This window comes from Gobio gobio (assembly GCF_949357685.1).
Source record: "Gobio gobio genome assembly, chromosome: 15".
Taxonomy (NCBI): Eukaryota; Metazoa; Chordata; class Actinopteri; order Cypriniformes; family Gobionidae; genus Gobio; species Gobio gobio.
The window spans coordinates 47499793-47514792 of record NC_137108.1 but is presented as its reverse complement, the minus strand read 5'-3'; the positions used below and the strand labels follow the sequence as shown (position 1 = coordinate 47514792).

Genomic DNA, 15000 nt, shown 5'->3' with positions numbered 1-15000 from the left:
GATGTCACTGCAAAAGGGAAGTTCTTTTGATTTAAAAAGAATGATGCACACGGATAACTGATTTCTATTTGAATATATTTTCTTTCATAATGTATTCCTGTGATCAAAGCTGAATTTTCAGCATCATTACTCCAGTCTTCAGTGTCACATGATCCTTCAGAAATCATCAAAATGATAAGTTTTAGGTATCATTTTAAGTTTAGATCTTAAAGTTGCAATGAAACGGAAGCTATGATAGTCTTTTCTTCCCTATTGTGCCGTATATCTGAGTAAAACGGCTTCTGGAAGAAGAACAAATATAGGGCAGGCTTGATTTTGTCCATGGGGAATTGATTGGATGGTTGTGGTTTGCTATTGGTGGATCTCATGTGAGTGACAGGTTGCCCCGCCCTCGTCATCAGAGAAGAGATGTCACTGCAAAAGCGAAGTTCTTTTGATTTAAAAAGAATGATGCACACGGATAACTGATTTCTATTTGAATATATTTTCATTCATAATGTATTCCTGTGATCAAAGCTGAATTTCCAGCATCATTACTCCAGTCTTCAGTGTCACATGATCCTTCAGAAATCATTCTAATATGATGATTTGCTGCTCAAGACGCATACAAGAAACATAGCAATTCATTTAAATGGATAAATGACCTTTTTATTGCCCAAAACTATTTTCCCTTAAAGGGACACATAAAGTTTAAGTTTGTATAGTTCATCCAAAAATGTAATCATTTGTCGTCATTTACTGCTGTTCCAAACCTGCATGAGTTTCTTTCTTCTGATATTTTGAAGAATGTTGGTAACAGCACCCATTGAGTTCAATAGTAGGAAAAAAAATACTGTGGAAGTCAATGGGTGCTGTCAACTGTTACTGAAATTCTTTAAAATATCATCATTTTTGGATGAACCATCCCTTTAATTGTGCGGTGGTAATGAGAAAACAATGATTATTGTGTTTATTAATTTATTTACTTGATAAAGCGGATAGGTAACGGCCCGTTTCTTTGAAGCTGTCTGTCTGTTGATGAATTTATGTATTTATTTGATTAATGTGATCCCGCAGGCCTGCCCGCGTTTCAGCACAGCTAATTATGACAGTGTGTTGCTTCCAGCAGAAATAAATAGACCTTGTGGAACATGATTAAATTCTTTTGTTGTTTTTTCTTTGTCATTCATAACATCCTCATATTTCTTGTAATGTTTCCATCCCTCCGCTACATTTCTCCATGCTTCACCGCGCCAGAGGTTTTGTCGTCTAATGCGTAAAAGCCCACGTTCTTCTGATTCATCTGCGTTTTTGATTATTGATGATCAGTGGTAGTCAGTCGATTACCTAATATCATGTTTTTGCACATTTAATGGGCGAGGCGTTTCACTGGATGTTATTACTCACACCTGTTGGTTTTGTGTTTGCAGATGATGAAGTTTGCCTGGGACAACTATAAACAGTACGCTTGGGGAAAGAATGAACTTCGACCCCTGACCAGGAATGGACACATTGGGAATATGTTTGGTGAGTGTTTTATTGTTTTCTTCAGTTTGCGGTAGGTCATCTTTTGAGGAAACCAAACACATTTCTGTTTCGTCTCACAGGATTGAATATGATTGCCTCAGCTGACTTTCAATCTGATGTGTCGTTTTATTGATACTGAGAGATTGCAGGTTCAGGCTTTGTAGTTGTTATTGTCCTTCATGGCTTTGTGGGAAAAGCTAGTATGCTGCCTAACTAGATAGCATTTTAAGGCTTCATGTCATTTAAAATTGACTTTATTCTACTAGTATTTGTTTTCATGTGCTTGTTAGAGACATTACTTATAGCGACATACAGATGTTAAAGTCTGTTTGTATAAACTGTGAGCGTCTTGCGCACTTGTGCTAGAAGACCACTATATGAAGGGTTGCCAACTGTTCCGTATTAGCCGGGATGTCCCGTATATTGGGCCTAATTGATTTGTCCTGTATGTGTATCCCTTGTCCCGTTTATTGACTGCTATACTGATTTAATCATTGACAACAGCAACAGCAGCAGTGCTGATCACAACACTTGAGAATGATCACCGACATCTGTCATCATCCAATCACAGCCCGCCCTCAGAGTATGAGGTCTCTGCGGAACAAAAGTGGGCGTTTCTAAATTTGTAGGTGTTTTCAAACTGATGGGTGTTTATAAACCATGCAATGAAAATGATCCCCTTCACCCGACCCCAGCCCTAAACCCTACCCACACTGTGACGTGGGCAAATCAGGTAACGCAGTGAAAAACACCCTCTGTTTTTCCACGCCCACTGATCTAGTAACTCCTATTACTCCTTATTAGCCAGCAGCCATATCACCCTGTAGCCCAAGAGTGGTTTCCCACTGAAGTTAAGCAGGGCTGAGCCTGGTCAGTACCTGGATGGGAGACCTCCTGGGAAAACTAGGTTGCTGCTGGTAGAGGTGTTATGGTGCGTTCACACCGGACGCGAATGAAGCGTTTTGTCAAATGCAAAGACCTAAATAGACATTCTGCGGCGCGATTTGCGCGAGTTGAAAAATCTGAACTTTGGCGGACATTCGCACCGCGTTAACCAATCAGGAGCTTGCTCTAGTAGTGACAACAATGTGGAAAAATCTGGTTTATATTAATATCTGGTTCAGACAAGTGTGCATATGATTATCACTGTGATAACATTAAATGACATGTAACAAAACCCAGTCTCTTTTTGTTAAATGCAAGTTTATGTATGATCCATAATACAAAAGTATAAGTAAAAGGTATAAGAAGCTATACATTAAATAAAGCAAACAATTCAGTCAAACATTCAAAGTCAGTGCTAGTAGGCTACAACGGTAAAGTTAAATAGCCTAAAAATACAAAAGTAATGAAACTTCACTTTGCCCTCAGCCTAAACGATTTTCCAGGGAACAAATTATAGATCCATGAGACCAAAGATCGGCCGTTACATCTACACAAGACGAATTATAGCTCGAGACACCACAGAGACATCAGAGCCAGCGGCAAATGTCTGAAGGACTAGCCGAGGAAAGTCTGCTCTTGCTGGGGTTAACGAGCGCCGCTGATCGCCTGGATCTCACAACTCCGAAAACGCCACATAAAATGTTCAAATAGGCACTCTTTTCACAAATTTGAGCGTTAAACAACTACATTATCGCCTGAAAAAGTATTTTTGTCACACATTAACAGTAGAATTTTAACAAAAAAGACGTGTAAACATATCCCTTGTCAGCCATTGAATTCGCGTCTGTTGTGAAGTGAATGTCATGCTGGAATGAAGCGAGTAAATTCAAAATGTTCAAGCGTCCCACTTCGCAAGAATAGCGCGATTTATTTGCGTCATTCGCATCCGGTGTGAACGCACCATTAGTGAGGCCAGCAGGGGGCGCTTCCCCTGTGGTCTGTGTGGGTCCTAACACCCCAGTATATTGATGGGGGCACTATACTGTAACAAGCACCGTCCTTCAGATGAGATGTTAAACCGACTCTCTGTGGTCATTAAAAATCCCAGGATGTCCTTTGATAAAGAGTAGGGATGTAACCCTGGCATTCTGGCCAAATTTGCCCATTGGCCCCGGTCCATCAGGGCCTCCTAATCATCCCCATATATATATATATATATATATATATATATATATATATATATATATATATATATATATATATATATATATATATATATATGATTCATCACTGTCTCCTCTCCACCAATACGCAGGTGTGTGTGTGTGTGGTGGGCGTTCTGGTGCAAAATGGCTGCCGTCGCATCATCCAGGTGGATGCTGCACATTGGTGGTGGTTGAGGAGATTCCCCCTTCTATGTAAAGCGCTATATAAATGTAACAAATTATTACTATCCTGCAGAGACCTATACTTGCCCCCTCACACGCATTAGCTATAGATGGTTTCATCGGAAGCATACGCGTTGCAACGGTTACGCGCCTGGCCCGAAGTTAACTTCCGGTCTGTGTTTGTTTATCGGTCTGCTTAGTGGCTAGTATGGCGCTCTACTCAGTAGAAATAAATTTCTGACGTACTATTCTTGGATAACACGATATGAATATTAACAATCAAGCAGAGAGAATATGACACCAGTGATAAACCAGTGTGTGACTCACCAAAAAGCCTTGAAAGCTTCATAAATATCCAGTCTGACTGCATTCGTAATTTCATTTTCAGCATGATCTTGACCAAGACAGGAGTGGACTGTCTGACTGTCAACTAAAGTGACCAATCACAGTTGTTTTGCTGGGGCTGTGGTGGCAAAAACATCATAGAAATGGACTGTTTCCACAACTTACTAAAGCACTGAATTGTTTAATGTCTTTTTCTAACAGAAAAGTGACATTCCTCAGAGATTCAAGGGCCAGACCTCCAGTACTTTATCACTTAATTGCTGTTTTCCATCACAGCAACCCAATTAGCCTCGGGAAACTATCTGTCTTACCAATCGGATGATCCGATGCCGAGTGCAGGGTACGAATTAGCTATTTTGCGGAAAAAATTCCTTTAAGCTTGGGAAAAAGACGTCCTACTTTGTGCAATAACTAATCCGATAAGCCAGTGGGTGTATGCGTTTCTTGCCATGTTTCTTCCCATCTCTTACAAGATCCCTGATTTGTATTTGTCCCTGTGAAGTCGAGTATGAGATTGAACGCTGTGTCCTTTAGTTCAATCCCATGAGTAAATAGACACGCGGGAAGATTGCATCTGCATTTAGCCAACTTGTCGAAAACACACTGATATACTGAAAGTCACTGGGATGTTACCTGTGAGCTCTGGGACGGAGGGACAAACATCTGCAGCATGTTCCACACGCTCATATCTCATATTCCCTTTAATGCCTTACCTCTTTTCTCTCCTTCTTCTTTTGGCTGCCTTCTGTTCTGAAGCCATGCGTTAGGGACATTTCTTTTTCATTATTGTGACTCAAACTAAAAAATAGAGTAGAAAACAGGAAATGAATAATTCAGAATAGATTCTCACACAAATAATTCTCATACAGAATGTGGCTTTCTTCTGTTCTGCCTGCAGGTTTTACAAGGTGTTATTTACATGGGAAAATAAATAGTTAAGTAAAAATATTATTAGTGGTGCTGGATAATGCAAACAACTGTATTATTATTCCTTATACTTCAGGTTACAGGTGATGGATGATAAAAATGATAAAACCATATAGCAACACTGGCAACCAGCAGAAAACTAATAAACACAAATGACAGACCAAAAAACACTCAGAATGTCTTAGCAACTGCATAGCAACACCTTGGCAACCAGCAGAACACTAACAAACACAAATGACAGACCAAAAACCACTCAGAATATCTTAGCAACTGCATATCAACACTCTGGCAACTAGCAGAACACTAACAAATGCACAGACAGACTAAAACCACTCACCATATCTTAGCACAACCCTAGCAACTGCATAGCAATGTATTGGCAATCACAAGAACAGCCTGGAAACGATATATCAACACCCTGGCAATCAGCAGAACACTAGCGACCCCATATGACCGGCTAAAAAAACATTCAATGTCTTAGCAACTGCATAGCAACACCCTGGCAACCAGCAGAACACAAACAAACACAAATGACAGACCAAAAAACACTCAGAATATCTTAGCAACACCCTAGCAACTGCATAGCAATGTATCGCCAATCACCAGAAGAGACTGACAACCACATAGCAACACCCTGGCAACCAGCAGACCACTAATAAACACATATGATAGATTAAATACCACTCAAAATATCCTAGTAACTGCATAGCAATGTATCGGCAATCACAAGAACAGCCTGGCAACCATATAGCAACACCCTGGCAACCAGCAGAACACAAACAAACACAAATGACAGACCAAAAACCACTCAGAATATCTTAGCAACACCCTAGCAACTGCATAGCAATGTATCGCCAATCACCAGAAGAGCATGACAACCACATAGCAACACCCTGGCAACCAGCAGACCACTAATAAACACATATGATAGATTAAATACCACTCAAAATATCCTAGTAACTGCATAGCAATGTATCGGCAATCACAAGAACAGCCTGGCAACCATATAGCAACACCCTGGCAACCAGCAGAACACTAACAAACACAAATGACAGACTAAAACCACTCAGAATATTTAGCAACACCCTAGCAACTGCATAGCAATGTATTGGCAATCACCAGAAGAGCCTGGCAACCTTATAGCAACACCCTGGCAACCAGCAGAACACTAACAAACACAAATGACAGACTAAAACCACTCAAAATATTTAGCAACTGCATAGCAATGTATTGGCAATCACCAGAAGAGCCTGGCAACCACATAGCAACACCCTGGCAACCAGCAGAACACTAATAAACACATACGATAGATTAAATACCACTCAAAATATCCTAGTAACTGCATAGCAATGTATCGGCAATCACAAGAACAGCCTGGCAACCATATAGCAACACCCTGGCAACCAGCAGAACACTAACAAACAAAAATGACAGACCAAAAACCACTCAGAATATCTTAGCAACACCATAGAAACTGTATAGCAATGTATTGGCAATCACCAGAACAGCCTGGCAACTGCATAGCGACACACTGGTAACCTTCAGAACACCAGCAACCACATATGACAGACAAAAAAAAAACTTTTGCAACTGCATATGTAACGGAGGCCAGCTAGTTGTCGCTGTGCGAGTAAAAACTCACTCCTCTGATATCAAGAGATGCTCTAGCGACTGACACTAGAGGTGGCCTTTAGCCTCCTTGTTAGAGTATCTGATTCTCATGCCGTTGGACAGGGGTTTGAGTCCCGCTTGGAGTGGGCAGTTCGAACAGGATGGATTACACATATAGCAACACCCTGGCAACTAGCAGAACACTAACAAATGCATAGATAGACTAAAAAGAATACCTTAGCTACACCCTAGCAACTGCATAGCAGTGTATTGGCAATCACCAGAATACCCTGGTAACCATTATAGCGACATAACCACATATGGGATGGGTATCGAAACCCGGTATGAATGTTAACAGACCTTCCTCAAATTAAAGCACTGTTTATTTAATTTGTATCTTTGTTTTATTGTGTATTTTATATATTCAAGTAGTAAATGGTTTATATTAAATTGTAATAATATTTTACAATGTTACTGTAATTTTGGTTAAATAAATGCAGCCTTGGTAAGCATAAGAAAAACATTTAAAAACATTGTACCAACCCTAAACTTTTAAATTATAGTGTATATGGCCTTTAATGTTTAAACCTCCATGTTTCACATCATCATTACAGGATGTACTGTAATAACGATGAGAGTAAAATGTTACGCTTATGTTTTTTGCCATGTAAAAAAAAAAGTGCCCTGAAACCTGTTGTGTGTCTTGTTTCACATTGAACAGTGTGTTTGCATAGAAGTCTTAAAGGTACAGCAGCAAAAAACGGCCGTGTAAGTAGCGGGTGGAAAATGGTCATTCAAATAAATGATGGTTATGTTTTAATTCTTGTTTTGGACACCAGAGGAGAAATGATAAAAAGGTGAGTGTAAATGAAGAAATCAGTCAGAATGTCTTTACAAATCTTAATTAGCGGCCTTTTAATTTATGCAGAGAGTTCACTTTCACAATTCACAATTCACAGTTCACAATCGACATGTGATCCAATGAATATTTCACGTTAAAGGCATCAAAGCGCATTGAGCACTGTGAAGGCCTGTCATGGTCTATGATGAGGCTGGTGGATGAATGTGACTGTCAGGCTGTTTTGTACCAGGCGGCAATGAGCGTCTGCTCACCATCACTCAGTGACAAAGCAACAATGGCCATGAAAAGCTCCAGCATGAGACGATGAAAGCTAATTCGTTGACTTGATTAATGATCAGAAAGCCTCCATCCCGTGCGAGTTGTAGATTGCTTGATTGAACGATCAAACTGTTTAATGAGTATTTCAGTCACTTTGTAGATTCACTTTAAGCTTTATACGGACAAGACTAGTTTTCCCTGATGGAGGTCAGATCGTGTTGTGTTTCTCAGATGTACTATGCGATTTTTTTAAATTCTGTCCAAATTGAATACGCCTGTCATTTAGAAGAGACTAAGGGCTAAGCTCTAAATTGCGTGTGTATTGCATGTGTATTGTTTTGCATTGTCTTGATGGCACTCTGTTATTTGGATGGTTCTGTGCGGCGTGACGCTGGTGTTTGCACAGCGGGTGTTCAGTGAGGCGATGCTGTGAGAACTGAAGCACAGTAGGGAGATATCGACTGTCTCTCTCTCTCTCTCTGCCGTGTGGATCTCAGGGCTTGTGTGTGTTTATGAGTGTATGTGTGTGTGTGTTAAGGCCAGTGGTTGGGAGGAAGCTCTCTTGCTGTAGCAACTCATAATTCAAAGTAGTTCCAATACAAAGTTCTGGCATGAAACTTTACTCAATCTGCTTGCAATCACCTCATACTCTATTGGGCACAGCTGATTGGTTCCTGCTGTATCAGTAGCCAATGAGCTCGCTGGTATAGCAGTACAGCACGCATTCAGAAACCCTTCCCCTTCCCCAGCTCCACCTGTATAGATCTGCTACAGGTAATTCATGTACGCTATATTGTGTCGTGTCGGAAGAGCAGCAGCAGCAGCCGCAGCAGCGTAGCAAATCTATTCCGCCAAGACCAAATGTGTGATCCTGGACGTCGTCGCACGGGTATATTTGTGGCAATAGCCAACAATACATTGTGGCAATAGCCAACAATACATTGTATGGATCAAAATTATAATTTATTTTTTTATGCCAAAAATCATTAGGATATTAAGTAAAAATCATGTTCCATGAAGATATTTAGTAATTTTCCTACTGTAAATATATATAAAAAATCATTAGTAGTAATATGCATTGCTAAGGACTTCATTTGGACAACTTTAAATGTGTTTTTTTTTTTTTTGCACCCTCAGATTCCAGATTCCAGTTGTATCTCGGCCAAATATTGTCACATTCTAACAAACCATACATCAGTGGAAAGCTTATTTATTCAGCTTTCAAGTGATATATAAAATGTGTGTGTGTGTGTGTGTGTGTGTGTGTGTGTGAGTGTTTGTGAATTTGTGTGTGTGTGTATGTGAATGTCTCTGTGTGTGTGTGTGTGTGTGTGTGTGTGTGTGTGTGTGTGTGTGTGTGTGTGTGTGTGTGTGTGTGAGTGTGTGTTTGTGCGCATGCGTGCGTGCGTGTGTGTGTGTCTGAATGTCTGTGTGTGTGTGAGTGTCTGTGAATTTGTGTAACAGTGTGTGCGTGCGTGCATGTGTTTGTGTGTGTGTGTGTGTGTGCGTGTGTGTGTGTGCGTGTGAGTGTCTGTGAATTTGTGTGTGAGTGTGTATGTGTGTGAGTGTGAGTGTGTGTGTTTGCGTGTGTGTCTGTGTCTGTGCCTGTGTGTGTGTGCGTGTATGTCTGTGAGTGTGTGTGTGTGTGTGCGCGTGCGTGCGTGTGAGTGTGTGTGTGTGTTTGTGAATGTGTGTGTGTGCGCGTGCGCGTGAGTTTGAGTGTGTTTTTTTTAATTTTTTTATTGACGCTTATGACTGGTTTTGTGGTCCAAGGTCACATATTCTCACCCTTTTCCATGCTAAACACAGTCATGACAGAACTACCATTTGTAGAAGTTGTTAGCTGTAGTATTAGTAGTCTCATATAGCCAGGCCAGGTGAACACTATTTTGCTATCATGATTAATTTCCAAAAAGTGGACAAACAGAGAGAGAACTAGAATACTTGAGGGGAGAAGATTAAAACTTTTAAATCTAGCTGGAAGCCTCTGAAAAATACTTACGTTTCTAGTATTGCACATTCCCACAGCCTCCCTGTTGTTTTTCTTCCTTACTTCTTGCATATTGTCGGCGTTTTCATTTCCGTTAGTGCTTGCCTCCCGTCTCTCCTTTATTTGCACTATCAGCCGGTTTTCATCTATTGCGTATTACTCTCTCTCACTCTCATTTAGCAGCTCTCATGGAGAGCGGGACTGTGTCTGTGCTGTTGCTCAGAGCTGCAGGCCATTACTGTTCATTACAGACAGAGCCGGAGGTCAGCGGGGTCACAGGATACAGTAACACAGCTGTAATGGAGTGGCGAGAAACCCACAGCACAGGACAGAGAGCAGCGCTCGAGGACGTCAAACGCAGGACTCTTAGAGTGACATGTGAAGACAAAGACCTTGAACAATAAATCACCCAGGTCTCCGTGCTTTGTAATAAAAGGGATTTCAGCACAGGCTTTACATCGTTAAAGTTCATCAGCATTTCCTGAAGGAGAGAGCAGCACTTCCAACAAAAGAATGATGTCGGCTTTTGTTCTGATGCTTTACTGCTGATAGCTATAAATGGTAAAATAAATGCAAGAAAGACAAGCCCATCACTATTTAGTACGCAGATAGACGTTAGCAGGAAGTTCAGAATCAGAATCCAGAATGCAAAGTTTGAATGAAGCCTTTATGACATAAAGAAAACATTAAAATTTGCTGTTTGGAGTCTATGATTGGATCATTATTTCAGTGATTATTATGGTTCTAGCATGTTATATGTTTGGCAACAGTTCTTCTAACTCTAACTGATGGAGTGTGTAGCTTTTTTTTCCCTAAACAACCATGTAGGATAACAAATCATGGCCATATTCCAGGATGACAATGTCAAAATTCATCAGGCTCAAACTGTGCTTGGGAGGGAGCATGAAGAATCATTTTTACACATGAATTGGCACATTGAGTCCAGGCCTTAAACTCATTGAAAGTATTTGGGATGTGCTGGAGGAGACTTTACAGAGTGCTGGACTCTTGCACTGTCAAGACAAGATCTTTATTAGCTGACTGAATTTGATAATGTGATGCAAGGACGTGTTGCGCAGTGTTTGCTTTGAAAATACTAGTTGACAGTGCATTAAAAGAGCAATGGTTATCCAGTTTATTGATCTTATTCATGCAATTTTTAAAACAAGTCGTGTTGAAAAAAAAGTTATGTACAAAGAATGTTATCACTCTTCTGAAAAGAATAGGCATATAGAGGGCCACTTTCCGCTCCAATAAACAGGTCAATATTTGTCCCGCTGTTTATGCAGGTATTTAATTAAAGGTAATCAATGCATGTATTTCTGTTGTGGTTTTAAAAATGTTATGAAATAAATATTCAAGTTTAATTATCATGCGTTATATTATTATTGAGCATATGATAATATAAACGCTGTGAATGCGCACTAAATATGCTGATGTGATTCAGTTTGTTCAGAAGTTTCTCTGGGTGTGAGTTTTATATGATTATTTATCTTTATTTATACATATTTGTTTAAAGTATAGGCTAAATTAAAATAACGTTATTAACCGTTATTTTTTCAAATCAAACCGTTTTCGGAACAGTAATGTTTAATGAGGAACGCAAAAACGGAAACGTTAAAATATCGATTCTGCTCGGAGTGAACCGATTGATATTTTTTTTCTGTTTTTAAGCCCTGGTGACAACACTATTCCATATAAAAAGTATTTGCTGATATTCTCTTTTTTTATTATGTTGGTTTACAAATGTTTTCCTTTTTACAATTTTACTCTTTTAGTTTTACATTTTGTCAAGGGCTTGTTTACATTTATACTTTTTTATAGTACCCTACTGAAGGCCAACGTTGCAAGTTAAAGTAAATGTTTTTAAGTAAAATTGTTGAAAATTATTGTGATAAATTAGTCGCTAGATTAAACGATAAATTAGTCGACAGATTAATCGATATAAAAATAGTCGTTAGTGGCAGCCCTAATGTTTTACGCATTTTTGTTCACAATAAACCAAATGCGTAGTCAGATTTGAGATGAACCGCTGTGCAAGCGCATGCCCAAACGTGGGTGGAGGACGGTTCAGTTTGATTCGTCACTGAGAGCCGTTACACCCCTAGTATGTGTGCTAGGTGGTTTCTTATTGTCTTGCACGCAAGTCTCTGTGATACTGTTTAGTACTTAGTGCTAGATATCACGTCACTGACCCCTGAGTAAGAGCAATAGTAATATTAATGCCGCTATAACAAAGAGCACTGAGAAATCATTATGTGAGAATATCGGCTTGATGTTTGTCTCCGCTTCTGTGATCAAGGTTATCGATTGCATTGGACCTGTAATCTATTGGTAGGTAGTCACAGGATAAACCCGGAGATGCGCTCTCCGTTAAATCCATGGATTCCTAACTAACTTGTTTGTAACACCTAATCAATGACGGCGTCAATAGCGTGCTGTCAAAGCCCATGCGCTCCAGACGCTGTGAATGCGCACTAAATGTGCTGATGTGATTCAGTTTGTTCAGAAGTTTCTCTGGGTGTGAGTTTTGATTTACATACTGCTGATTCAGATGCATTTAAGCGCTGTTGTTAGAAAACGAAGGGGGAAATAAGAGAAAATAGCTTAAGGCGGTACAGCTCCTCGCCTAGGAAACGGTCCTAAGTCTCTGCTTTTGTAAAAGTTGTTTATCACTCACATATTTCTTATTCGCTAGCCAATGCTTCTTCAGCTCCAACCCAATGAGATACAATAGTTTGGAATGGGAATGTTCTGTCTGTTCAGGCTTATAAATTAAGCAAATCTCTGCACCGGCCTAACACTTCCAGCCAGAAAGAACAAATGCGCTACATGCCAGTTGGATTGTTCAAGACTGACCCTGGACGGCGTCCAAATCCGCCCCTACACCCCCTGTGTCTGGTCTGGAGGCGCCGATGCAGAGGAGCATTGTGGGATTTTTAATGAAGTCCAACTCGATCTATCATGTGTCCATGGAAACGTTTGCTTTCCTTCCCTCGCATTTCACCTAAACTGAGACAAACTAACAATCAAAGCTGACCTTCAAATAACCTCCAACATCTCGGTCTCTTTTGGCAACTGGATTATACGAGCGGTGGGAATGAACTCCGGGAAGTTTAACAGACCGTGCTCTCACAGTCAAACACAGAGCATTTCAGCAACCTATATTTATAAAAAACACTATGTATAGTTCAATAAATAGTCTTTATTTACTCCTGCTGATGTTGTTCTGACCTCGCATTGTTTTCTTTCTTCAATGAAACAGAGGGTTCGGAGGTTATTTTGAACAGTTTCTGTTTTCAATGGAAATTGGATGGTGATTTATGCTGCCAAGCTCCAAAAAGACCACCTAGAAGTATAAGAAGTTGTGCTTACGACAAACAATTTGAAGTTGTTATTTAATGATAATCTTCTTATCTGCTGACACTCTTAAATGTGTTTGCATTGAGTTAAAAATGGCATTAATTCACAAATGTGGCACAACCATACAAAGCTGAAAAGATATTTGGGAGCTGCTTGCTAAAGTTAAATGTTTAACTCTTTCCCCACCAGCGTTTAAAAAAAAAAGTTGCCAGCCACCGCCAGCGTTTTTGGTCATTTTCACAATTTCGAGGCCCCCAGAATATTTTGTTGTAAGAAAATCTGAAGAAGCAATATATAAAAATAAATAACAGAGCCTCTGATAAAAAAAAAAAAAAAAAAGTTTTATTCTAGCTTCATACTTTATAACACAATTCGTACTTTATATCTCGCAATTCGTTCTTTATAACTCGCAATTCTGACTTTATAACTCACAATTCATAACACAATTCATACTTTATATCTCACAATTTGTAATTTATATCTCACAATTCGTACTTTATAACTTGCAATTCTGACTTTATATCTCGCAATTTGTACTTTATAACTCACAATTCGCACTTTATAACTCACAATTTGTACTTTATAACTCACAATTCTGACTTTATAACTCGCAATTCGGACTTTATAACTCGCAATTCGGACTTTATTACTCACAATTCGTACTTTATAACACAATTAGTCCTTTATAACTCGCAATTCTGACTTTATAACTCACAATTCGTACTTTATAAATCGCAATTCGAACTTTATAACACAATTCGTACTTTATAACACAATTCGTAATTTATAACTCGCAATTCTGACTTTATAACTCGCAATTTGTACTTTATAACATTGAAAATACGGAAAGCCCGGAAAAACTCGTCAATGGCAGGGAAGCGTTTTCTCATGAATGACGAGTCAACTCGTCAATGGCAGGGAAAGAGTTGAAAAATAAGTGACATGACTAACCCTGAAATTTATAACTCTTTATAACACAATTCGTACTTTATAATTCTGACTTTATAACTCGCAATTCGTACTTTATATTTCGCAATTCGTACTTTATAACTCGCAATTCTGACTTTATAACTCACAATTCATACTTTATAACACAATCCATACTTTATAACACAATTCATACTTTATATCTCGTAACGTTTATGCTCAACCTCAAAAAGTGTCAATTTTAACATGATTTTGAATTTTAATAAAAATGATCTGTGGGGTATTTTGAGTTAAAACTTCACACACACACACACACACACACTCTCTCTGGGGACATCAGAGACTTATTTTACATCTTGTAAAAAGGGTAATCAACCACCCCTTTAAATAGAACATAGATGGCTGCTGAGTGGATTAACTGCCTTAGTCAACATGACTATTTGCTTTTTAATACATGTTCCTGAGCAGATTTAATGCTGATGAAAAGGCTGTGAGATGGGGTTAAATGTTAAATGTTTCTATTTAGACTCACACTTTGAGTTCTGTTTTGCACTTTCGCTTGTTCATTCATTGCATTGTGTTCATTGTGTTCATTGTGTTCATTGAGTTCACTGCATTGTCTGTCTGCTCTACTTTTCCCAACCCACTGCATGTAGATAAATACGAGTGAGTGAGGTTAGCAGTCTTAAAGCATTGTTTACTAGTTGCATTCTGTCACAGGTAACCCACAATAACAGATTAAAGAGGAATGCTGCCCCTTATTATGTTCACTGCTTATAACATCTAGGTCAATAATGTACGCTGTACATTAAAAACATGCAGCAGACTTCAAATGCATCCATCCTGTTATGAAACATGCTGCTTTGACAAGAACACCTCTTTTCCGGTCACAGGAACAGCCTGTGATGTCGAGCCCCTCCAATCTCACGCCTGTTTCC

At 39.3% G+C, this 15000-nt stretch overlaps 1 protein-coding gene across 1 annotated transcript in view; it reads left to right on the top strand.

Annotated features, from left to right (window-relative positions):
• Positions 1-15000, top strand: part of LOC307138897 (mannosyl-oligosaccharide 1,2-alpha-mannosidase IA) — a 347413-nt gene that overhangs the window by 164395 nt on the left and 168018 nt on the right. Inside the window, exon 2 of the mRNA XM_079837590.1 lies at positions 1410-1506. Within this exon, the coding sequence (XP_079693716.1) occupies positions 1410-1506 (97 nt within the window). The remainder of the gene's footprint in view (positions 1-1409; positions 1507-15000) is intronic.